Source organism: Geospiza fortis, unplaced genomic scaffold (genome assembly GCF_000277835.1).
Source record: "Geospiza fortis unplaced genomic scaffold, GeoFor_1.0 scaffold16, whole genome shotgun sequence".
NCBI lineage: Eukaryota > Metazoa > Chordata > Aves > Passeriformes > Thraupidae > Geospiza > Geospiza fortis.
Window position 1 is genome coordinate 5,126,599 of NW_005054302.1, and position 26,461 is coordinate 5,153,059.

General features: G+C 41.5%; 1 protein-coding gene across 1 annotated transcript in view; it reads left to right on the forward strand.

Moving 5' to 3' along the window:
• Positions 1 to 20,413, forward strand: part of SLC35F2 (solute carrier family 35 member F2) — a 26,474-nt gene extending 6,061 nt beyond the window's left edge. The window contains exons 2-8 of the mRNA XM_031066054.1: positions 5,663 to 5,866; positions 6,393 to 6,520; positions 11,548 to 11,707; positions 13,303 to 13,459; positions 14,250 to 14,302; positions 15,022 to 15,176; positions 19,065 to 20,413. Coding sequence (XP_030921914.1) covers positions 5,663 to 5,866; positions 6,393 to 6,520; positions 11,548 to 11,707; positions 13,303 to 13,459; positions 14,250 to 14,302; positions 15,022 to 15,176; positions 19,065 to 19,283 — 1,076 coding nt within the window. The 3' untranslated portion in view covers positions 19,284 to 20,413. The remainder of the gene's footprint in view (positions 1 to 5,662; positions 5,867 to 6,392; positions 6,521 to 11,547; positions 11,708 to 13,302; positions 13,460 to 14,249; positions 14,303 to 15,021; positions 15,177 to 19,064) is intronic.
• Positions 20,414 to 26,461: the final 6,048 nt, after the last annotated feature.

Here is a 26,461-nt window from a genome sequence, read left to right on the forward strand (position 1 = left end):
GCTCCGATGCCGGGGCTGCTCCGGGAGCGCCGCCGAGCTGCAGCCTGCGGATGCTGCTGGGCGAGAGCGCTCGGGGTCACCTCGGCTGAGCGCGGAATTAGCCAGTCATGTCTTGACTCTGTTGAAGTAGGACTGTGCTCTCACACATAAACACATGCGTTTGTATTTTTTATTCTTCTCTTTTCCGTTTTTTTCCCCTGCGCTTTATGTGTTTTGTTGTTCTCGATCATTATGAAGGACAGGCCATGGGGGATAGCAAAGGTAATAGAACAAAATAACTGAGATGAAATGTGGAGTCCAGAAAGACCAATATCCCCACTTCCTCCTTCCGTGAATCAGCTTAGGATAGAGACTCGTTCAGGTATATCTCTTGAAATATGCGCACTAGTTAAGCAGGGAAAACTTGCGGGAAAATATCTGCCAAGCTGTGCAGACAAGCTGATACTAAAGAAGCACTAGCTTCCATGAGAGCAGGACTGCATCCTCAGACTTCTAGACCATTCATTTACAGCTTCACTTTCCCTCTTGGGGGGGGGACAGTCCCTGTTTAAAAGACTTTTTTTGAGCTATAACTTTGGTCACTAATAGTTATTGCATAGGATTTGTCAGCCAAGGATGGGCTGGCTTTCCTGCCAGCCTCGTGCTCATAAACTGTAGTCTGGCTGCTGGACTATGTGATGGTGTGTGCTGGCCAAGAACAGCCTTATTCCAGTGGACAAAGTCTCATCTTCTCTGTTGGTTATAAGTTTCTCTCTTTTCACTCCTCATGCCTGTGAGGAGAGACCCAAAAGGCAAGACAGGAACTTGTTGAGTTGTTCAGTAACCTCACCTATGCCATTAGTTTTGCCAAAGGCTACACTAAGTGAGTCTATGGAAGGTATTTGAAAGAAAATCAATAGCTTTCACTGAATTTTAAGAAGTGGTGTCTGAGATACTGAATTGATATATTTTCTTATGTTTTTTTCCTCCAGGTGACAGCAGGCTCAGCCACAGTTTTGTTTGAGGCCTTTCTGAGTCGTAGGAAGGTTTAATAGTTGTATGTAATAACTAGGCTGGGTCTGGGTTTTGTTGTGGGGTTTTTTTCTGCTTTTTTTTGGTTTTTGAGTAGAGCCATTCGAAAATACATTTCTGGTGCTTTGCTATTTTTTACCTTTTGCAAATTAAATTGCAAACGTCAGTTTCAAAGCAGAACATGGATAAACTAACTTCTGATGATGTTAGTTCTTAGAAATATATTCTGTACTTCTTACTAATTATGTTGCAGTATGGTTTGGTCTGAACCTGCATTTTCCCTTAACCACTAGCATGAAAAAGTAAGATCATTGGAATTAAAAAGTCACTTCCTCCCCTGTTTAGGAAGGGTTCAGTAGTTAAAGCTAAGTGCAAGTACACTCTGTACGTGAACAGTATTGCCAGGCTTTGCCACGTCAGTATTAGATTGGTGGCAGAATTAAAATGAATATTTGATTAGCTGTATTTTTATAAGTTAAAAATTTACATTAAAATTACAGGATTTAGTAAACTAATAGCCAGTAAAATTGTTAACTGTGGTTTTACTAAATTTCCTTTAACTTCCTCCTATATAGATTGTATTTTAGTATCTTGGTGTATTTTTTATTCTGCATTTCACATGGAGCCAAGGAAAGCCAGCCTGAGTTTCTTGTGATGTTGAGAGCTGCACATTGTTCAATGTGCACTTTCAACCAATTTGTGGAAAACTTTCATGCTCTAAAAAGTCCCAAAATGACTTCAGTTTTGCTCAAAGCCATAGATACAGCCAGCTAAGAGGGTGGCTGAAGGGAGGGGAGGACTAATCTTAGTAGCTTGCTAGCAAGCATTAAAAGCCAACAATAACCCACCCCACCCAACTATGAAATGAAAGGCCTTTTCAGAACACTTACCTTGCATCATTTGAGACTCCAGAGTGAATTAGTCTTTTCCAATGCATTAAAAAAAAAAAGCTGAGAGGATTAAGTTCTGGCATGGAAAAGTTAATAATTAATACGTTTCAAAATCTGATCAATTATTAATAAGAAAGTCACTGTCATCTATACACATCAATAACAAATGGAATGGAAACTTGTGTCTTTAAATCATTTTTCTCAGAAGAAATTGTCATGCAAAATGCAAACAGTAGGATTTAAAGTTTGCTCTCAAGTTTAGAGAGGATCAAACATATTTTTTAAGATAGGCTATGAGCCCAGTGCATCATGCCAGGAGCATGGTGATGTCATCTCTATTTGAAGAAATTATTTTTCATGCTTTGGCAAATGGTATGAGGGGAAACCATTGCTGCTTCGTGCTGAGGCTTCCACCTGGCACTGGGGAGCAGTCAGGGCAAGAGGCTGTTACCTTACACACAGCTGAGAAAGCTGCCAGGTACAGAGCATTTTGGGATTTACAGAAGACTTTTTTTGAAGGTAGTTTTCCACTAAAGACTAAGTCTTTCTGTGTGTTTTTTGATGTTAACATTTTGAATCTGTTCAGGCAAGAAAAAAATTCCTTGAATTAAAATAGACAAAAATAGAGAAGGGCATGAGGTGTGATGAAGCCTGCTTGCTTTGTCAGACACCTTTGTTATGGTAGAAGTAAATGCCGTAGTACTGCCAAGACATATATTAACTAAATAGCAGTGATTGCTAGGGCAGTAACCACAAAGCAAACAGTTCTGGAGGTTCTGGACCTGCCTCTGTTCCCAAATGCAGAAATGCAAGGAGATAATTCCTTAGGTACTTTGAACTGGGGAAATTTGATCATTAGAAAAGCTGAGGATCAGTTTAGTGGAGTTACTCCACTGCAAGAGGGCAGGTGCGTCTGTCTTGTTTTCAGTAACTGATGGTTGGAGCAGCTCAATTGTTAGCAAATTTGAGTGGCAGCAGGTTTCCCCCATTTTATCCTCTCACTGGAACATGGTTGCTATCCAGTTTGCCAGAACACTGCAAGTAGAGTGCAGGCCTTTGCTGTAGAGAAGGTTCTGTAGCTCAGGGGGAGCAAAGTTGCCCCTTGCAACATCATATCCCAGACAAAAATGTTTAAAGCCCTACCACACAGAAGTGCATGTTAAATGAGCCTCCTTAAACAAGCTTGTGGGGTGGTATTGCCTGTGCTTCTGCCCTTCTCTGTGGCAACACCCAGCAGGTGGGTGGAGGGGAGTTTGTATCCAGATCAGGGCTTCTGCCAGCCAGGGCAGCTTTGACCTCTCCTGGTAGCATATTGACGAGTGCAGTTCATTTTGTGCAGCACACAGGCTTTGCTCCAGTGAAACTGCAGCAGTTTTGCCCAGTCATGTCTCTATTCGTGTCTGATCCCGACCTCCACACTCTCCTCCCAGATAGTCCAAGTGCAAGGGTGAGTTTAGTCCAATAATCTGCTACAGGCTTACTGTGTCACTTGAGTGCTGATGGTGAAGAAGAAACATTTTTCTGCTAGTTTGGGGCAAGAGGCTTTATTTGAATAATAAAAAGTATATGTGTATTTTTTGAAATGCCTGAAAACATGTTTTTGTATGCTGTTCACCACAGTGTATCTTCCTTTGAATTTCAGTGGGTCTTCTGTCACTTTACGTGCTGCAAAGGAGCCAGAGTTTGCAGGGCTGGCAAAGGGCAAGCTGGAATCCTCATCCATGCCTGCTTGAAATTTTAGCTAACTTACATCACATTTGTTCTAATGGCAACTGATTAAATTCTTTACATGACCATAAAAAGATATTTCTGTATCAGCCAGAATAATTAGCCAGAGTGTGTCTGAGGTGTTCATTAAATAGCATAGACCATTGACCAGAATATGAAGAAATGAAAAAGAAATCAGTTAAATATAACAGAAGTGATATTTAATCACTTCAATTTTACATCCTGTTGTTTGTAATGAAAACCACCCACCACCCCCCACCGTATATATTTTAGAAATCTGTTTAGAAACGAGAATGTTTTTCTTTCACATACCAGTAAGAGTTACTCAGATGAGTCTGGACAGTACCTTACAAGATTGTCACATGGTATATAATACTTAGAGTGTGAATGTGCACCATTCCTGGGATTGGCAAGGCAAACTGTAGCAAAGCATAGGATTCAAATCTCTTGGAAGTACAGTGTGGCTGGACTTTGTAGAGATTTGCTGTCTCATCAGAATGGACTTGGAGAGAAAAATGTGCCCAGCAGCATTTTCAAAGTCAGAAGAGCTTGGCGTCAGGCTGAATTGAAAACAGGATTCATGCAGGTGCACTGGAGTCTGTGCAAGGAAGATGCCTCCCTTCCAAAAGGAGGGATTGATTGCATGATTGTGGTCAGGTTTAGCACTGTCAAACACACCCTTCTAATTACCTGGCAGCTGGATTGCACAGCACAGCACAGCAGGGTGAGCTGGTACTTACTGTGTTGGGGTCACCCACCTTGGGAATACAGGCAGTGATACTCTCAGGTGGTGTGCCTGACACGTGGGTGTCCTGCCAGAAGTCAGCGTGGGGAGATGTGGGTGCAGGGTAGGTACAGAATCCTAATGAGGTCCTTTCTTCCCTTACTTGATTAATTTGAGTGGAAACAAATTTATCGATTGTGCAGACAGTTAAATTGTCATCAGTAGTCTTTAGAGTAAACAGATTAAATGTGAACGTAGCAGACCTGTACAGACAGCAAAGGGCTGAGCTCCTGTCACTGTGTATTGTGCATGTGCAGAGACTTGGGGTGGTACAAATTAGCGTAACACCACTGGCAGGAGAAAGAGCAAGCCAAAAAAACCCCATAGAGTTACATGCCCCTGTTTGTCTTGGAGCATCTGGAATAGTTCATCTTATATTAAGTGAAGAATTGCTACTAAAAGAGTATGAGCTTTTTTTTTCCCCTTTTTTGTCCCTGCTGGCTGTGGGTAGGACTTAAGAAGAGCTGTCGATGCAAACATCATCTTACCCAAAATGCATTCTTAACTCCATCCTCAGTTGCAGCAGAACATGATGTAATAGAACTGAAAAAATCTACAATAAGTATTGATTATAATAATTAATGTTTTAAGAAAGATTTATTTTATGGTGAGAGCAAGCCATCTCTGGAATGACCTCTGCAGGGATGTTGTGGAGTCCCCATCACTGGAGGTTTGCAAGATGCAGCTGGACAGGGTGCTAAATAGTCTCCTTGAGGCTCCTTTTCCCAGGAGGGGTTGGACCAGATGATCTTTCAAGAGCCTTCCAAACTGAACTGTTATTTGGTTTTATCATTACTTTTATGTTCCACTGTTCATCTTAAGGTCTCAGCTCAGTAAAACTCAGGTCTCAAACGAGCCTGAAAGTAGTTGTGCTTTATCTCCTTGTTGTACATCTTTGTTGATCAGTCAGGATGGAATTCAGTGGAGACAAAGGATTTAACTCAAAACTTGCTTAATAAGAATGGGACCTGCTATTGGGTAGAGCCTGCCCAGGTGACCTGTTTGAAGATCTTTGCGAGTAACTGCAGTCTCCATGGCTGGTGGTTTGAGCTGGCCTCACTTCTCACGTGGCTCTCCTGAGGTCAGACTAGACCTTCTGTGTACACAAAACCCTGCTTACCTGTGGGTAACAGGACAACATTGGTAGGGAGTAGGAAAAAAGAAAAAAAATGTGTCAGTCTAAAAAAAAGTCATTTTCCCTGTAAAACTAGAAAATATTTTTTTAGAAACGTGAATGTTTAATTCTAAGCTTACTGTTTTGTCTTTTATGTTCACAGGCATATTTGGAAAACTGTAATTCTGGGCCAGATGCTCTCCTTGTTTATCTGTGGGACTGCTGTTACAAGCCAGTACCTGGCAGACAGATTCCATGTGAATACTCCAATGCTGCAAAGTTTCATCAACTACTGTTTGCTGCTTCTGGTTTATACAACAATGCTGGTATTTAAGACTGGTATGTGAAATACGGGATGGGAGATTCTCGTTCATCTTTTTTTTTTCTTTCTACATTTTCCTTTCAGAATTTGAAAATTAAGACCTCAATACTCCTACTAGTTTTTGAAGTTCCTGCTTTATAGCAACACCTGGAAGTTAATTTCACAGGTTAAATGTGCATTTGATTTGATGTAATGTCATATCTGTTTAGAGTTTTGTGCTCTGTGATTTGAAATCATATGTTATATTAGGAAAAATAAGTTTTAACACGCTTTGTTACCAGAGGCTATTTAGTATTCCTCCTATTCTTATTAATTTACTCTTTAGACAACTATAGTCTTGCTGTGTTTTGCTTCATGTGGAAGAATTTCTGTGCTTTTCAGCATTTGCATTGTCTCCTCCCAGGCTGTGTTTCCTGTTATTTTATCTTAAGCAGGGGCAGGCAAAGTCAATCTTGGTATTATTTATGCTTCTAAAAAGCAAAATTCCCATGCAATGTTTGGTTGGAAAGAAACACATATTGATTGCTGCTTTCTTCTAAACAGGCAGTGACAGTCTCTGTCAGATTTTGAAACAGAGGTGGTGGAAGTATATTATTGTGGGACTGGCTGATGTTGAAGCCAATTACACGATTGTAAAAGCCTACCAATATACAAACCTCACAAGTGTGCAGGTAAGGACCAATCTCTCTTTTTGAGCTGTTGCTTTTATTACAGTTTTGGACTGGTTTCTAAAATGAGATTTATAGGACAGACATGGAAGCTATTTAAGCCTGAAAAGAACTTTCCAGCATCTATTTTCTCTCTGCAGTACAGAGAAGAGCATCCTGTATCATGAATAACCTTTCCAGGAAGCAGAGAAGATTGGCTGGTAGAGCTGTGCCAGCTCTTGAGTTGAACCCTAATTATTTTGATAAAAGCACTTCTAAGAGTTTGCTGACAGCCACTGAGTTTTTTCTTCTTACACAAAATAAAGACCAGATACAGTCACTCAGTGCAGGTTCTTGCTGATGACAGTGAGGTGGATCTTTTGCTTACTCCTAGAAGCTGTGAGAGGTGTTGTGAGATGCAACCCCACCTGTGAGGACTCACTGAATGTCAGCTGGTGTTGCTGCCCATGCAGGGGGGTACCAGCCTTGTGGCTTTTGTATGTGGCAGTTCAGGGCCCTCTCTGAAAGAGGTGGAAGGAAGTTCAGCATAAATAAAGAAATAGTAGACATCCTCTCCAACACCAGTGCTTGATTCTGCATTGCTGCATTAGGATAAATCTTTTGTTCTGAAAAAGCTCTGTAAACAGAAGGCCTAAAGCTGGGATTTCTTTGTCACATTGCACAGACAAAAGCTGCTGGAAGAGTCAGTGCTTTCCTCCTTCAGTCTCCTGAGCTTGCAGGGGCAGTTTCCTTGAACAGACTAACTCAGAACACTGAGCAAAGTGGGAGTAAACCCTGCCTTTGGCTGTACTGTTAGTGAGCTGTCAGGCCCAAGTTAACTCACTGTGTGAGTGTGGAGTAGGGAGTGTGTCCATGTTGTGCCAGTTCATGCCTGCTGTTACCAGTGGTGGGGATCTGTGGCTGGGCTCATGGCCCCACTTACCTGAATAAAAAAAAAATAATAACGTGAAGACTTGGTTGTTAGCTGGAAAGGAGTCAGTGTTTTACAGAGTCAAAGTAATAGGGGTTAATGTTTAAGAGAATTACTTGTAAAGCAATAAACTCCTGCAATCTGGGCGCCCTTTAGAGAACTGCAGTAAATTTTCATTGCACTACTGAAGATCGATTGTGTCTCTTGGGTTGTTTTGTCACATTTCCACTTCATACTTATGTGTTATGACTCATTAGGTCTTTAATCTCCTTACAAATAAGGCCTAAGGAATCAAAGTTTTAAGTGACTTGTTTCAGTCTCAAGATCAAGTTAAGCTGGTAAGTTAGACACTGTTTGACCTTATAGTTTACAGCTGAAGAAGCCAGGACTTTGATCCAAGTTCTCAGAAATAGTAAAGCTATTCCCATGATTTCTTTCATAGAAATTAAGGAAGAATATATATATATATATGTAATAGATTGTCCTGTCCAAAAAACTCAAGCATTTTCTGAGCCTATTTCCATTTTGGTAACCTTGCGACTGAACAGTTCAGTAATTGCTATTTTTTGCAGTTGCCTGTTGCCCTGAGGTTTCTTGCACATTCTCTGAAGTCACCGGTTTCTCTCCATTGTCAGAAATGAGATACAGTGAAAAAAACTCCACAGCAGAAGCCTGTGATTTGCTCTAGTGCAAGGCATTTTCTTTTTGTTTTTGGCAAGCGATTTTGCAGCTACATCAGTACCTGTGGTTCAGAGCACCTAGCCTGATGGCCTGTCTGCAGTACTGGCTGTGAGTGGATTCCCAGGGACCATAAAAACAACAGGGCTTTATGGCACCTTCCCAAAAGCAGTGTAATCATTGTTAAAATGCTGTCTGGCTGGAGCTTCTGCTCACTCCCATGAAACGGAGCTTCAAAGATAAGTTTTTTTCAGCTCAGCAAGGAACTTCCATGTATTTTCTCACACATGCACACACAAGCAGAACTGGTTTCCCTTTAGTTATCAAATACCAGCATTTTACAGGAGGGGTTTGAAGATTTTTAGGGTGATAACAGTGGGATGACAGCTCTCATTTCTCAGTAAATACAGACAAAGACTTCCGTCCACAACCGAACTGTTTGGCTGTGGCTGAGGCAGTGCCAGGATACTCCTTGCTGCCAGCGTCCTTTTTTCCCTGTGGCGGGACTTGACTGTGCTGCAGTTTGACCACCTATTGTGGCATGGAGCTGAGTTGGGAGAGGTTCAGGTTGGATATCAGGAGAAGGTTCTTTACCCAGAGGGTGGTTGGGCACTGGAACAGGCTCCTCAGGGAAGTGGTCACAGCACCAAGCCTGACAGAGTTCAAGAAGCATTTGGACAACAGGCACATGGCGGGACTCTTGTGTTGTCCTGTGCATGGCCAGGAGTTGGACTTAAAGATTCTGATAGATCCTTTCCAACTCAGGATATTCTGTGATAACAATTATGTGATTTATATCAAAAAACAAGCAGTATGGCTGTGGTTTGATGTTTTTAACATGTTACTAGGCACATTTACCATTTGCTCTGTAGATCATTCAGATAGAAATGTTTTTCAGGCAGCTATTGACAGATTGTCAGTTGATGGAAGAGTGCCAGCCTCAATAAGAGAAAATATAGGATAAGCCCCTGGGGCTCAGCTGGAGGCTGCCCTTAGGGAGCCTTGTGGGGAATGAGCAGGATGTGCAGTTGAGCATTCTTGCTTACAAAGCTGTCTGAAGCTGGCAATTATAAGCAAACCAATGACCTCCAACTGTCTGTGATAATTTATTAACCATTATATTAAAACATCTTTTAATAATTTACCCTACTTTTAAAACCTCCTATAAACATTGTGGCCAAAGCATGGCTTGAGTCAAAACACTTGTGAATCAAATCACCAGGTTATCTGGTTTTCCCGCCCCTTGTTAAAAATACAGGCTAGAATTGAATAAGATGAGAGTTTGAAGAGGCTCTACTGGAAATAGTAGTCAGTACCACAGTACTGCTGTAAATGTTGTAAAACCTCAATAAATAAACTTTATTTTTTAATTGGTTCCATTGACACAATTCATCGCGATATTACATCTGCTTTGCACTTCTTTGATCTTGATCCTGTACAGAAGAGCTCTATAATATACTAGATGAATGGAAGGTAAGATCCAGTAGATGGAAATCTGATTTCATCTGTCTGTAATTGAGGGTAATTGCCTCCTGGAACAGATTACCAGAGTGTGTTCTTCATAATTTGGTGCCTCTGTGCCCTGGCTGCAAGTCCTCTAACCATGGTGCTGTGGTTCTCCAGTGTGTTCTTGGTATGGATGCAGCAATTCCCCGTCTTGCATTACTGAAAAAGCTTCTGGCTCATTATGTACTACTCTCTTATATCCTAATTAAGACTTTTTTAAAGGGTTTCTACTCTTTCTGTTTAGGTTGAAAAATTGTTTGGAGGTTGGAAGGCTACATGCTAACATCTCAGTTAAGGGGAGTGAAAGTTTGCTTATTAGTAGAAGAGTTATGTCTATTTTTACCCCTCTGGTAGATATACCACCAGAGGGGTAAAAATTTTGCTTTCTAATGCTTGTAGTATTTCTTGTTCTTTGATACTAGTCAAAACAGTCAAATCTGAAGGAAATGTTAGAGGTTTTCTCAAGTCTAGACTAAAGGTGAGATAGAGAACAAGACCTGTGACAAGATAGAAGGTCACAGTGTGATATTTTCCATGGTGTAAAGTTGTATTGAAATACTTGGTATCACATACTGAGACTCAGGTAGTTGTAATGTCTCATAATATGGCCTGAAGAAGTACTTTTACACTTCATAGACTTTACAAACTGGACAAGCTGGAGGCAATCCAAGGAGCAAAGACAAATAGATGGAAGGATTAGAGGCACTGTTAGGATTTAATCTTGAATAGCTGCTCTTAGCACTATGCTTCTAAGAATTTAGTTATGAGCAAGTAGAACCAAACTTCAAAACGTTAACAAGTTTGCTTGAAGCCCTTGGGGAAATGGCACAGCACAGAAGTTGACTGCAGTGGTGCACTGAGGCAGGCAAAGTCTGAAAATAAATTAAGAACTAAGGGCTCTTGTCATGATTGCAGGGATTATACCCCAGTCCTACTGATCTGGACATATTTTGTTGGAGCTTCAAGAGGCCAGGTTTTAAGGAGTGATATTTGAGAGTAATTTCTCAGGAATCTTTGGGAAGTTGACTGTATGTTCTGCTGTATGCTGTTCCCTTATGTAGTTCTGTGGCACTCTACTGAGACAGGTCAGAAAATACACCTTTTCTTTCCTTTCACAAACTCAGAAACAAAATCTATTTTGTTGGATTAAATCTTAAACCAGTTAGGATTAGCACAGTGGTCTTGATGGTATTTGGTTATTTTAGAACAATATGCCCATTTTATGCTACAGTGTATGTTCTTCTGTATTAAGTACACAGATAACTCTTGCTGCTTCCTGTCCTAAAGGGGAATAGGTAGAAGATCCTTGGAAGTGTCCCAGGCCAGGTTGGAGTGGTTGAGTGGAAGGTGTCCCTACCCATGGCAGGAGGGTTGGAACCAGATGAACTTTAAGATCTTTTCCAATCCAAGCAGTTCTGTGATTCTATGCGTGGGTCTAACAGTGAAGCAAAGATATATAGAAACTTTTGCAGAAAAAATAAAGAAAGGAAAGATAAGTCAGAGCATCAAACCCAAAGCTGCAGGGTCAGGTCCTTGTCACAGTCACGTCAATGTAAAATTAGATTACTTGTACCCATCAATAGTTCCATATTTTTGCTTTGTGTATGTGGAGCCCCGGGGAGCAATGCTGTTTCAGAGCAGCATCCTAGCATTCATTTGTGAAGCTGCAAAGATTGGTTAGATCCATTATTAGAAGAGTTTCTAAATAAGTGCTTTGCTACCAAGAGAAAGTGGATCCCTGTTCCAGCTCCTCCTTCACTTGCAAAATGCTTTTAATGCTGAAATATGGGTCTCATCCCTCTCTTTTACTGGGGCTACTTTGCAGGTTTCCTTAACATCTGATGATTGGAGCAAGATCCTCTGCATTTGCTTTCAGGATGTTGCAGTCCAGATTTGGGGTGGGTTTCTAACTCAAACAATTTTTCTGTACACACAGCTCCTGGACTGCTTTGGGATTCCCGTGCTGATGACTTTGTCCTGGTTCCTTCTCCGAGCAAGATACAAGCTGATACATTTTGTTGCTGTTGCCATCTGTTTGCTGGGTGTGGGAACAATGGTGGGTGCAGACATTTTGGCAGGGAGGGAGGAAGGTGAAGGTAAGGAGTCCTTTATTGTCGGGGGGAAGAGCAAAGAGATGGTTCCTGCTGTGGACAGGAACTTGTAAAGCCGAAATAATAGCAGATACAGTTCTGTTTTAAAAGAGAACATGTTGCTATTTTTAGAGGAGATGTTGATTTTATGGGGAGCTGTGGAATTTCTTTGCTTGTATGTTTGGAAATTTTTACCACCTTAAAAAGCCCACTTGTGTTAAGTTTAAATTTTGCTGCTGTTCATTAGACAATGTGATGAAAAGTCTCATTCCTGAAAGCTTGTTCACTTTGACTGTCATGTGAGATGATTTAATAGAAGAAGTGGCCTCTGCCTGCAAACCTTGTCTTGTTTATACAGTATCAGCCTGCTGGCAGCCAGTTTTCTGAGTTGCAGTTTTCTCTGTGTACAAGTAACACCTAAAAAGTTGCTCACAGCAGCTGACTTCTCAGAGTTCTGTTCGGCAGACCCCAGAGAAATGGCCCATGTGTCCCCAAGGTCACAGTCTAGAAAGCAGGGGCTTACTCCAGGAGTGCAAGAGGAGGTGGGGTAAGATGCCAGGATTCCTGGGACCTCTGTGAGGGAGCTGGGCTCTGGGGCCAGGAGCCAGCAGGGTGCAGATAAGGGCATGCTTTGTCTTCTCTATGACAGATGCCTAAATCAACCTGTATCATAGTGATCTTATTTTGAATAAGAATTTTGAATTTTCAGAGCCACAGGCTATGAGAGAAGGTAAATTTCAGGGCATTGCCTTCATCAGGCAGCATAGAGATAAGAATGTGTGCTGTTATTTTGGGGTCTTGCTGTAGATAAGACAGGACAAACTGAAGTTCAGCTTTACTGCTGTGTGGTACAAATATCTTGGAGGGAGAAGAATCTTCCCCTGAGACATTAGAAAGTTGTGCTTTATTTGCTGACTTGGGGATCCTTACTGCTGCTTACTCTCATATTTTAGACATATTTTCTTAGTGATTGCTTAGAGAAGGAAATTTTAAACCAATCGAAAGATTTGAACAGCAGCGATCCTCTTGCTATTTAGCTGATGCACAGAGACATTTAATGGTGAGTGATGCTAGCACAGGGAGTCCCATTTGCAGTATAAATACATTGCAGCAGGACACATGGTACCACCCCTCTGCAGTGCCCACTTAGCATGGCATGTCATAAACCTGAAGCTGAGTCCAGGTCGCTCCAAAATCAATAGGCTGATTTTAGCAAGCCTTGAATCAGGCCTTACTGCAAAAGTGGGGACAATATTCCCGAAATGCAGAGAGCATCTCTAACTGGGATTGCTCTATTCCCTGCAGGGCCTGAGGTCAGCAGAAATAGGATTGGACCAGATGATACAGCAGGGTCTTGGCTGGGATGAGATGTGAATGCTGGGTTTAGCTCACTCCACACTGTGCAGGGTGAGGTGAGCAGGCGGCAGACTGTGCTCAGACGCTCCTCTGCACACACAGGAAGGGTTTCCTTCCCCCTTCCCCCTTCCCCTGGAATGAGCTAGGAAGATAGAGATGTTCAAGATAAATTTACTTGCTTTTTTAAGGAAAGTTAAAAAGTATTTGTGGCATTACCCTTATTGTGGATTAATATTTCTGTACAGGTAGTGACGTGGTGATTGGAGATGTCTTAGTGCTTCTTGCTGCTTCTTTGTATGCCATTTCTAATGTGGGTGAGGAATACATTGTGAAAAATCTGAGCAGAGTGGAGTTTCTAGGAATGGTGGGCTTGTTTGGGACTATTATCAGCGGTCTACAGCTGTAAGGATCTAATATTTATTTTAAAACTAATTAAGAATATACTACAGATGATTGCTTGTATACCCTGAAATGATGTTATTAAATTCTTTGTTGCATCTGTATGTGGCCTATATGGGAGTCCTTCCACTTGAATTGATTTTTGTTGCTGATCAGCATCTGTTTTATATCCTTTTTATTTGCACTACTCCTATTGCAGCAGTTCTAAAGCTAAACTCCTGAAGTTGAACACATAGGATACTTGGCTGTATTTTTTATTTTGTTGATGTTTGTGAGGACACTCAGTATGCTGAGGACTGTTCATAGGACTGTATTTCTTAAAGAATTTTCTCTGTGGAAAAGATTAGGAGATAATTGTTAGCAAGAGATCTTCCATAATAAACTCAAGTTTAAAATGAAGCCGTGTATACTCTTACAATTAACCACATTTGAGTAACAGCCCAAATGCACTTAAGTCTGTCTAATGAATTATATAGTCCTCATTTCTCATCATTATAGTTAATAATTTCCTCAAATGGTATATCAAATAAAACTGAATTGCTGAAGGATTAAAACGCCTGTGAAGAAGGCATAAAAATTAAATAACAGTGCTCTTGACTTTCAGGCACTTTAATTTTTATGTCTTTTTTCATGCTTGTTAGATGTTTGAGCTAGTGTCATTCAGTAAAATTTGAAACAAAAAAATGAATGGCTTATAGATGAAAAGTTTCTTATATATTTGGTAATTAAATACTCTATTTTAGTATGATTTTTTTTCCTTTTTTACTATATTGTATCTTTTCTCTTACTCTAGAGCCATTGTGGAACATAAGGAGGTAATGAAAATTCAGTGGAACTGGAAAATTGGTATGTGTATGACAAAATAATGTGCATGTTACAGAACACTGGAAAATTATAATAATTTAGACTTTGAATGGTTGGGGCTTCTCTTTCTCTGAATAACAAGCAGCATTAATACTGTATTTCACAAGTTTATTTTCTTCAAACTTTGCAGCTCAGCAAAGAGAGAGGGTCTGCAGGACTGAACATTAAAACGGGTTTTGCATTTTACATATAACCTGAAATAATGTTTCAAAATAAATTGAAATAAGTAAAAAATGAAGCCTGTTACATTACTGACATGTTTGTTGTTGAAACATCACAAGAACACTCTTCTGTTGTCCTTCCTAAATGAAGTGCAGGAAAAATGGACACATTTTGACCTGAACAGAAGTAAACGTTATCCAGAAGTGTGGCTCTAAATTTCTTCAGTCAGCTCTTATGTTATGTAGGAATGAACAAGAACTTTCGTGTATATATACATCTACATCTATATGTACATATGTATATATATATATATATATACACATTTTGTATATGTACTTATATATATATATATCTTATATACTTTCTTGTATAGGTACAGTAATTCTTGCAATACAAGGTAGTCTTTCATGCTTCTCTTGCTTGCACATTCCCATATCTTGTAGGAGATAGAAATGCATAGCTTTAAGGCATCTGAAGGATATTAGAGCTCTATAAAATAGTTCTGTGCCTGAGGAGTAAGGTGTCACCTTGTGTTGCAGCACTACTGTTCACAGCCTTTGCCCTGTGCATGTTTGGGCTGTACAGCTTCATGCCAGTTGTGATTAAAATTACCAGTGCAACCTCTGTCAACCTGGCGATTCTGACTTCAGATCTCTACAGTCTCTTCCTTGGACTTTACCTGTTTTTTTACAAGGTGAGTACATTCATTCCTCCACTTTCACATTCTTTCAGTTACATATCTACTCCAAAATGATGAATGAAGTGTAATGTTGTTAAAAGCCCCAGAACAGTTGTTTGCACCTGCACATTTCTGCAGCTTCTGTCATTCATGGTTGGCAGGCGTCAGTCAGGAGGAGTCATGTCAGTTAATGGCAGAGCATTGCACCATTAGCCAGAGAGCCACTTTCAAACCATTTCACACTTGAAGGGATAAGTTAAGAGATAGTAAATAATTTCCTGAGGTGTTACAATAATAGAGTTCCCACTGAAAGCCCTTTGTGGAATTGTATGTTAGATCTGGTTCATTACTCCCAAGTGTCGAAGGAGAGGGTTTGAATTTCCCAGTCTTGAAAGGCATTTGGTGTCTGAAAGAGGACTGGTTTGATTTTCAGAAAATAATACTTTCTTTCAGAAGTTTAATTTGTTCATTACCAACATTTTGGGATGAGAATCAAGCTCTCTCAGGGCTGCTGTTAAGGAGAGACTAAAGGATCTGAAAAAATACAGATAAATGTATTATTCTGTGCACTCTCCAAAAAGCAGTTAACTTCTATTGTGCTCTAAAATGTTTTTGGCAGTGTGTGCTCAAGCTAAATGACAGTGCTGAAAGGATTTCATTCCACCCTCCACTTTCCATCCAGAATCACTTGTGAGAACTTAGTTCATTAAAGTAATTGGAGTAATTGAGTCAGCCGCTCGGTGACTGGAAGGGCTTGTGCTTGTGAGAGTGAGAAGCTTGTGAACTTTGCTTAGGAGATTAATTTGTATTATTCCATGTGGTTGCTTTCTCTTCAGCCAGAAGCTTTTAGGTCAAATTTGTTTTCTGAAAATGAAGGCAGTGCAGAGTCTGGTATTGGTGGGGTCTGAGAGCAGCTAGATTTTCCTTTTCAAGGGTCTCTTAGCTCAGTTTTCCTCCCTGTTTTGGGTTCCAGACTTTGCTCCAAACTACAAAGCATCCATTAAAAATGAATGCAGGAAGCAAACCATACTTACGGTCTAACAATTAAATCCTTTCTGAGTCACTTCCAGATGTGGATTTTGGTGCCCAGATAGCTTAACTCAAGAAGTGATTATAAATTTATATTCATTATAGTGAAGAGGAAGAAGAGCTTTGGAGGGGATAGATTAAATTTTTATTTTTCACACTTTTAGCTTATTTTGGGAAGAGGTATTTCTGGGAGCAGGCTATCTCATAATTTTTAACAGTGAGGTAATCTGGTACCAAAAGGAAAAATGAACAGATGAAGACTTTGGGATTATGTTGAGAGAACTTCAGATATTTATTGAAACAGGAACTTGCATCTGGGATTAGAAACAATGAAGTAACAAAAAGGGGAGCAGTAATAATGCCGCATCTTTAGTGATCAGAGGATCTGAGATAAGTTATTATCTTGTCTATTATCTGAGATAACCATGAACTGAGGGAGCCTAATTTTGACATGGCTCTTAGCAGTAGAAAATCTTATTGCCAAGTTAACCATATAGTTTCTTTACCTATGGGGCAAAGGAACCAAGTAGGATGTTTGCTGAATTAAAAAGCACTCTGGATACAGGAATCTACAAACAAAAAATACAGGGTGTTATTATTCCCTATAATTAGTATTATTCCCTATTAATTAGTTATTCCCTATAATTAATTATCAATTATCATCCCATTATCAGATGATACTCACAACAAGCAGCTGGAGGCTTGGCTGGGCTGTAGAGTGGAGAGAGCCATGGAGAGCTCTGAATTGCCATGGTCTGAGCCTGCTCTGAAACAAACAAACAGAAGAACCACAATCAGTGGCTGCAGCAGAGACCAGGCCCAGGAATTGATAAAGTTTTGATTTGTGCACAGTGTTTTGCTAATGCACTTAACTTTTTGGCCCCAGTCATGTCTGTTTCAAGTGAAATGTGAATTTTTCATGCGGCTTTGAACTCTTTTTTATTTTTTCCTTTTACTCCATAATGAATCCTTGCTGTGCTTCCTAATGAACTCATTATATAGATACCTGTAATCCCTCAAGAGATATTGAGAAAGATCTCATGCATTAGTTGTATAAGCCACTGTAGAAGGAGTATACATCACAGACACTAGGTGGAGATACAGTCCTCCAGTAACATTTAAAGTACTCTCTAGGCTCAGCAGGGGGAATGAGGATATCAGCTGCACAAAGTATGACTGAAATCAGTGTCTGAAGCAATAAAGTTGTTGCAATATTTGAAATTAGAAAAAAGAAGAAAGAAAAAACCCAGGGAAAAAACGCTTACGTTCTCCTTGAAAGGAAAAAAAAGTGTATGTCTGATAGAGCAGCATGGGTAATGTTCACCTGTGTCAATAAAAGCAAAAATACAGGCCGGCCTTGAGTCACAGCTACACTGCAACAGCTTTGGCACCCTGCCTTGGTGACTGTATCCACTCCTGGAGGAATTGACTCATCAGGATCAGAGACACTTCCAGCCTTGTGGGCGCTGTGCTGTGAGGGATCTGCAGTTTCTGCAGTTCCAGTTCCTGCAGTTCCTGTGACTGCCCAGCCACAGGTCCTTGCACTCATGGCGCATGCTCACTCAGGGTGTGAGGCTGGAGAATTTGTGCAGGTGGTTGGATACAGCCCCAGGCTCTGCCCATTTGCTGGGAACAGGTCAGTGGGAGGTGTGACCACGGGTGATCCTGATGCCTCTGTTGGGATAGCTCAGAGCTTGATGCTTCCTCCTATGTGGGGCGAGCACTTGAGTCCAAGCTCCTCCAGGCAAACAGCCAACAAGGTGAGGAGAGAGGGCACTTAACACAAGGCCACTGTGTTTCAGTCTGCTTTTCCTTTTGTGTGCTGCCGTCCAAGAGTTTCCAAGCCATGTGACTGCCAGCCAGGAATTGCAGTGTCTAAATTCTAGATGCCTTAGTCTTTTTTGGAGAAGCATTCACTGTCTAGGTCTTACCATTCATTTCATCCTGATAAACTAGAACATATTTTTCAAGCATGTCTAAGGAAGCTAAGGAAGTTAGAGGATATTGACAGAGGTGTGTAGGATATGCTGGTCCTTCCTCCTAGTATTTAATCAGTGTGGTTTGACAAAAGGAATATGGAGGATTTTAATAAAGCTGCTGAAAATTGTTCCTTTCTGTGGATAACTTCAACACTTGGTATTATTGAATCTGGTGTTATAAAGTAAGTATTTGTCTTTCTGTCAGGGTGGATGAATCTTGGCAATTACTGGAATTTTAACAGGCAAGTGAACAACAGAGTGCCTGATGTACCTCTGCAATTTGTACTCTTTGGCTCTCACCACTCTTCACAGCTTGCAAATGCCGATCTTGTAAAAGGAGCCCCAGCCCCTGTCCCCTCAAGGACTTGTTGGATGTAGAGAGCAAACTGGTTTGATCCAGCAATAACACTCATCTAGCCCTGCAGATGGCTAGAGATCTGTGCAGAGAACTAACCTGATGGCTTGCAATAGCGCAGAGATTCATCTCTTGCCAGAACCTGAAATACTTGCATGTGCTGGATCAAAATTCTCTTAGGGATAGAGTGTTCCAGTACTCATGTGTGTAAACAGCTGTCATTCAGTATGACTTTGTTTACACCCATTTGTTCTCCCTGTTAAGATTCTTGCATGTAGACCCAAGGAAACTCCCTGTCCAACAGTCCTGGGAATGAGGTGCAGAGAAAATTCGCCAGTGGCCCAAGTCTTTAAGCAAATAGAGCTGTTGAATTTTGGTTTTCAGACCTGAATCCAGCTCACGGTGATAATCCTCATTAAAATAATTTTTACAAGGAAGGGTAGCTTTCACATTATTGAAACAAGGCAGCGTTGTGTTCTTACATGCGGCATGTTCTTACGTCAGGTGAGACTTAATGCATCTCTTTTTCTCCTCTGCCAGTTTTCAGGTCTTTACATCGTGTCCTTTGTTATCATCATGGTGGGCTTCACGTTGTACTGCGCCGCTCCCGCTCCCACGGCAGAGCCCACGGCCGTGCTGCAGCCCGGCCGCGCCGGCCTGGACAATGCGGGTCTGAAGCTGGAGGAGAATGACGGCGAAAGCCCAGCCGTGGCTGTGCAGTTCCCCAGAGAAGAAACTGTGGTGTTCAGCACCAATTAAAGGAATGGCAGCACTTCAAAACAGAGATTTTTTTTTTAATTGCCAAATTTCCCTCAAATATTAATCCGGAGAACTGTCCTACTGCCAAGGCACATGTCATACTGTGCTGGGTTTAATGCACTTGATAGACTTTTAAGGCCAGATCCTCAATCAGTGAAACTGTATTGATTTGCCCTTGCAGAAAATCTGGCCTTTAGATGAAGACAGATTAGTATTTATGTGGAGTCTCTGGAAAGTGAGAGACTGTTATTTTTAAATGCTTAATTAACTTAACAACAAATGCTTGGGGAAAAAAACTAAGCCAAAGCAAGCTCCCAGGTCACTTAATGGGGAGCAAATATGTTTTATATTGCATTAGGGACCTAAATCTGCATGATGCTGTCTGACGGCTTCATGATTTCCACCCCTTGGTGCAGGGTGCCCTCAGACAGCATCTTGCAAAAGCTGCTCAGCTTCTCCCAGGACCTGGTTCAGCAAGCCACAGTACATTCACACACCTTCTACATGCCAGTGGACTTCATTCCTCTGTGGAAGGATTTGCTGCCTACATTCCACCCAAATGTTCGTCTCTTCATATTGCTGCAGTCCCTATCGCCGCTGGGGCTGCAATGTGTATTTTATTTTGAATTTTGCTAGTATGGGAAGTTTGAATATGTGTTTTTATAATTCTTCCTGTTTCTCTCTGTGGCCTTTTGTTTGGTGCATTCCTGTTAGCTGTGGGGGAGGCAAAGGCAGGCTCTTCCTCTCTTCAGTGGAACTGGAAGTGGATTTTTTTCTGGACGAGGTTTTAACGGAAGTTCACTTCTCAGTGAATTTCTCCCTGAAACGGGACACACTTCTGCTGAAAGAGCTGTAATAAAATGGGCATTTCTTCAAAAAATGGAATCAACTAAACCAACTCTCATGGCATCAATAATGACATAATATCCAAAAGGTTAGGTGCTTCCAGTAGATACACTAGCAATTGTCATACCCTTCTTTATATTTACAATAAATGATGAAAAAATACAAGGCTGCAGTTTTAAGATTGGTAAAACCATACTGGGGTTTTATTTTATTTTATATTTTGTACAAGCCTTAAGAGCTCAGGTGTATGAAGTAGAAAAAGAATAAAGTATTCAGCAGCTGGACACTTGGTCTTGGTTTGCTTATTTTTTGAGCTAGGATTTCTTACTGCTCAAAATTGTTTTCATTAATTTTGCCAACTAAATAAACCTTTTACTGGCTAAACTTTGCTCTAGAAGGAAATACAACATTTTCTGAAGATACTGGTGATCAAATGACACAGACTGGATTTGTGCTTCTGGTGTAGTTTATTCAAGCAATATTTTCCTGGGAAAATCTTACCTGGTTGTTATTTACAAAAGGAAAACAAAGGTTCGACAGATACTACAGCAACAGTTGTTGCTTTTTCACTGTGTAGTTCATGCACAGAAGTGTGAACAGGTGCTGTTTTATGGAAAGCATTTGGGTCCTCTCCCATGTAGAATGCTCTTTTTGAGGGGGGACGGTATTTATTTTATTTTATAAAATGATGTGGTAGTAACATCAGAACATAGAGCAGTGTAATATGTAGATTTTACCTGAAAGTGCATGGGAGTGTGTATTGGCTCAGGCTTTGGCTGGTCTTCAAAACACACGACCATCTTGTAGTGTGGTGAGAGTGGTCAGGCAGCAGCTCATCTCAGCATATAGACCACTGAAACCAAAATTATGTAAAACATGGCTTCGATGTTTTAAAACCACGGGCTGGATTTCTTCTTCCAAGGCTTTTAAAATCTGACTGTAATAAGAGGTTGGAATCGGATTCAAGCAAATTGGGCCAGAGAGGACTTCTGCAAGGAGAGGGGAGCAGTGTGGGGCAGCTTAGGTTCCCCAGCATGGACATTGGGACACCTTAGTGATTTGACACTTACATTCTGAGTTGAAAACTTTAAAACTCTGTTTCACAGATACAGACTGTGATTTAATTTCTTATGCTGTGATTTTACGCCATGCAAAAGATTTCCTGGAATATTGTGGGGTAGCTGAGATTCACATGTGCTAATGCTACCAAGATGGTCTTTCAAGCTCTCAATGAGGACAAGATTGATATTTCTTGTCAATCCTTTGAATGACTCTGTGCTCTTACCATCCTATGATGGCTCCCATTTATCTCCTTGTGATCCTGCTGGATGCAGGCACCTCCTCCACCTGGGACGGTGGCCAGCCACATACTGGTGGTCATGCACACACCTAGTGTCCTGCCTTTCATCACCTTAAATTACTACTGCATCCCCGTGGAATGGCTGTCTGGGTGGAGAGGGGAGGAGAGGAAGCAGAGTTGACTTGCAGAGGAGTTCTGCATCACAAACCAGCACCATGGTGTGGTCCAAGCTCTGGGCACATGAGGTACTTGAAGCCCAACCTTGCAGAGTCCTCAGCATGAGGTGCTGGCCCCTTGAACCTGCTTTGTGTGGGAGGGGGCCAAATATATCAGTCATCCTTGCTGTCTGTTCCATGAATCAGAAGGAAGTGGGTGCAGGCTGTTGAAGAAAGACGCATTGCTTCAGAGCACAAGTGACACATGTATTGCTTGTGGGGAAACAAATGTTCGGTTAAGGAACCACATATGCCAGATCCTCTGGTACCTCTGAGACAAGGTGAGTCTTTAACATAAATCTTTCTGGAATATTGGAATAAGCTGGAGAAAAAAAAATAAATCCATCTGTCACTTGCATTAAACACAAGAATCCAAATAAAAATGTGTGACATCCAGCCTTCCTCCAAGGTTTGGTTACAAAACAGCAAAAGTTATCTGGCATCAAAATGTCACGGTGTGTTGGGAAGTAAGAAATTAGTGTGGCACTAATTGAGTCCTAACATCTCTAGAGCTTGAGGGAGAGGATGGGCTTGTGGACATCAGCTATTTTAAGGTTTTTGACCTTTTCTAGGTCGCACATACTCAGTTCTGTACGATGTGATGACTGGAACAAGCACATCAGTTCTTGTCAGCACCATTCATTCACACTATTTATTGTGGGATATTTCATTGTGTTATATATATGCTTGTCTTGGAACAATCTATTTCAATCAATTTAGGAGGTTTGACAGAGAGAAACTGCACATGCTCTGTGATAAATCACGAACAATTTTTGAGTGAAGGATCCTCTGACTGGTTTGGTCTTTCACCAAAATATAGCCTTCTGGTATATACAGCTCATCTGGTAAAATACCTGATGAGAATCCAATGAGCTGTGATGTTGGAGATTCAATGTTTAACTTGAGGCTACACCTAAAAATACATTCATCAGATAAACAGCATCCAAGGTATTGGAACCTCACCCTCTCGAGCTCTCTCTTTGCAGTGCTTGGAAGGAGAAATTCAGTTCTCCCTTGGAGATGCCAATATTTATTTATTGAGTTTGCTTGTTTTGAGCGGAGTTAAGCCAAACCTAGAGATCCCAGCCAAGTGCAATGTCCCATTCTTATGGACATTGGTATCTGTAGTAAGTGGCTATACAAACTGAACCTTTTACAATTTATGTGAGAGATAAAAGAGGCACAGAGATATTTTCTTAGCAGCTATGGGAAGCCCGTGGCTGGTTCAACAAAGTTTTGTATTTAGTGGTATCTGAAATGTGCACCCTTCACTCCTCTCCTGATACAATTTAATTTTTCTCTTGTATAAGAGCATTCAAGACTGAAAGTTATAGATTTTACAGAAAAGAGCCAGAAGGAAAAACCTGATTTCTTGTATAACACGGGTCACCATATTGCTTCTGATTGCTCACAAGTAAAAAACACAGCGCTGTACCAGCTACTAGGAAGAAAATTCACTCTATCCCAGCCTAAATCAGAAAAAGGTATAGCTTTTAGTAATGTTGCAGCATTTCTTTAAAATCTTGATTAAATTCTCAAAGCAATATTGAATTTATCCTTTCTGGAAGTAGGAGGATTGATTTTATTTTCATGGACTGGCTCTTGGATATATAAAGTGTGAAGAAAGTTATGGTTCTCAGAGCTCTCTGAGAGTAAACAGCCTCTAAAAGAAGGTTTCCCTGCCCTTCAAGACTGATGTATTGTTAAGGTGCCAGCTCGGAGCAGTTGTGATATTTTCATCTTGAATGTGTGGCCTGGGGTCAGTATCACTGAACTGAGGCCCATGACATCACCCTATTCAAAACAGAGTTTGTTTCACCAGCTCATCTCCAGCCTGTCTCCCTGTGCCAGTACCAGGAGCAGAGCTTGTGCAGCAAGGCAGAAAGATCACTGGCACTACAGGTGAAATGTGTGTTTTATCCCCATAAATCATAGTAGCACACTCTTCAGAGTACTCCGAAGGAGCAGACAACATGAATTGAGACTGCATTACAGACAATTTCCAAAGAAGGCATTCAAGAAGATGGCTTAAAAAATTAGAGAGACACATTATTACTGTACAAAATGAAATGCTGATGTTTATTTGAGATGTTACAATGTTTTCAAAGAAATACCAAAGTTTATTATGTACTGATGCCCGGAAACAGTGCATTATCTCCAGAAGTACCCATCACTGGAAGTTTATGTAATCAGCAGCTAGTGACAGTGGTTGAAGTTCTCTGGAATATTTTTGATCTTACAGCAGTCCAGGGTGATGCTGCTGCTCTTCAGCACCATCTGTTGACACTGTTTCTAATTATTTTAATTAGGAATAGCAATCATACAGGCAAAAGTGCAGCTTCCCCAGCACAACCATGTAATTCAGTAAATGCATGACCAAAGGGGTGATTTGAAATGGGATAAATGTAGCAGAAAAAGGCTGCACAAGAGTATGGCTGCTTGCCTGTAGTCCAGAAAAAAATTGGTTTTGCTTTAATCCATTATTATTATTTAATAAACCAGATAACTCATCCATACACAGATCATTGTAACAAAATAGTGAATTAAATTTTAGCCTCAAACTATTGGGTCACCGTTCTTTGTCAAAACCATGGCAAAATTCTAACTGACTGAGAAATCTTGCTCAGAATAAAAAAGATGCCACCAATCTCAAACAAGCTAACTCTTCATGGACTGATAATAATATATGTATATTCATAATATCTGTACCCTTGAAAAATCAATGAGCTTTTAAAAACCTGCACAGGTACAGGAAACAACGTGTGTTCTTGCTTTGCTGTATTGTTTGTGGCAGAATTCCTTCAAGTCAGTCGCAAGGAGGCTGTGATGCTCCCTGAAGCTCAAAAACCTTTGCAATTTGTCTCCCTCTGCCATCAGTGTAAGTGCCTGTTGGACTTCCCTGGAGAAATTGCTTTCATTTAATAAAGTTTATATGTTGCATGTGTTTAAAAAAGAAAATCTACTGGGTAATCCTATCTCTTGCAACATCTGTAAATTGATTTGCTTCTTGAGAGCAAGAATGATTTGTAACTCACAACAAAGCTAAAGTAGCATGACTAAATTAAGAGGAGCATTCAGGCAGCTGGAACACAATTACAGCACCAATGCATTTGCTGTGTTAATGTGATATTAAGGTTATGAATGTAGTGAAACTGGAACCAAAGATGGGCTTCCTTCCTTCCTGTGGTGTTTGTCTGCTCGAGCTGCCATGGAAATGTCCGTGCTAGCTGAACAGGACCTGAGGACAACCTGCGGGTGTTGTGCGCGCAGACGGGAGATGCCAGCTCAGCTCATGGGCAGCGACACACACTGTGCTCTGTCAGAGAGATTTTGCTCTTATCCTGCTTGTTTTCCTCAGTCTGGGGGAGGCAGGAAGGGAGTTGCTGTTGAGAGCTGTTGCTCTCTTTGCACAGGAGCACCAGGAGACAGGACAGGGTGCTAGGCACCTCTCACCTTCGCCTGACTCTTGCAGGAGCTGCTGTGCGGCTTCCCCTGGGGCAGCAGGAAGGACCTGCAGGAGTGCAGCTCTTGGCTGGGATGCACTGAAGCTGTAGTGGCTTTCCCAGGGTCTTGGTTTCTAGTGGAGCATCATTTGCCAAAGGTGAGTGTCCCCTGGTAAATAATAAAGCTGCCATGGGCCCTCTGCAGCATCAGTCTGTGCTCACAAGGACAGAGTGAAGTTGTAGGTCCCAAATCATCTTAACTGCAGTGGAACCTGGCTCCAGCCTCACTACTGGAGCTCACTTTGGGATAAACAGGTGATGACTTCCTGGAAGGGATTTGCAGCAGGATGTGAGGAACATCTGGTGAGGATCCTAACCAGACACCAAGTGCAGGGCTGCCACGTAAATCTGGGAAGCTTCAACTCTGGATGCAAAACACTGTATGAGACATGTTCTGCAGAGCCAGGTCACTGGCATATGGAGGTGTTTGCACCAGTAAATAGAAGAGGCTGTTTTCTGGCCCCTAAGCCAAAACTGCAGGTTCAGCCATAGCTGAGGTCTTGCTTCTGCAAAGAGGAAAGTATCCCCATCTTCATGGCAGCTGATATGAAAAAGGTCCCGAGAAACACCATGAAAACACCACATTTAACTTAGTCTTTGCATTTTCCCCCCCCTTCCTGTTTTGCTTTATATTAATATATGTCTTAGCATTTCTTGTCATGAAAACATTTCTCAGCAGAAAGGAGAAACCAATGGGAACAAAAGAAATCCTCTGTCAGGCTGGCTGCCTCACAAACAGACTTGCAGTAACAGCAGGCTTTGCTGAGAGACTGTAGATCATCATGGACCTTGCCTGGTGCTCACACTCTGGTCTCCTGGAGAGGTGTGGAGCTGTCAGCTGTGCTTACAGCTGCCTCCCCTGCCATGGTACTCAGCCCTCATCCTCCCTGGGCTCTGAGATGCTGGTTATCATTTTGGGCGTTCCTTAGTTGCAGAGTCTGAGAAAGCAGGAAGGGTAAGTCATAGTCAACCAGCAGAATGGTCTCACCTCATGGAACTGAAGATGTTCACAGGCCCTGGCAGGCCTGTAGGAAGTTCTGAGTCCCCCAGGAGAGTGCTGGGGGCTGCAGAGGGCTGTGGGAGCCCAGACCACTGCAGCCTTATCCATGCTCACCTGGAGCAGCCCTTGGCTGCATTTGGTCCCAGAGGATGCTGGCTTGGGTGATCAGAGCAGCAAGATCCAGGAGTCAGCAAGGAAACTGAGATGTTTGATTGGCTCTGCATGCAGGTGGTGTGACACAGCTTGTGTCCCTGCACCTACACTTCCCTCCTTAAAGGCTGGAGCTTCATGGATCTGCCTTCCAGGATGAGCTG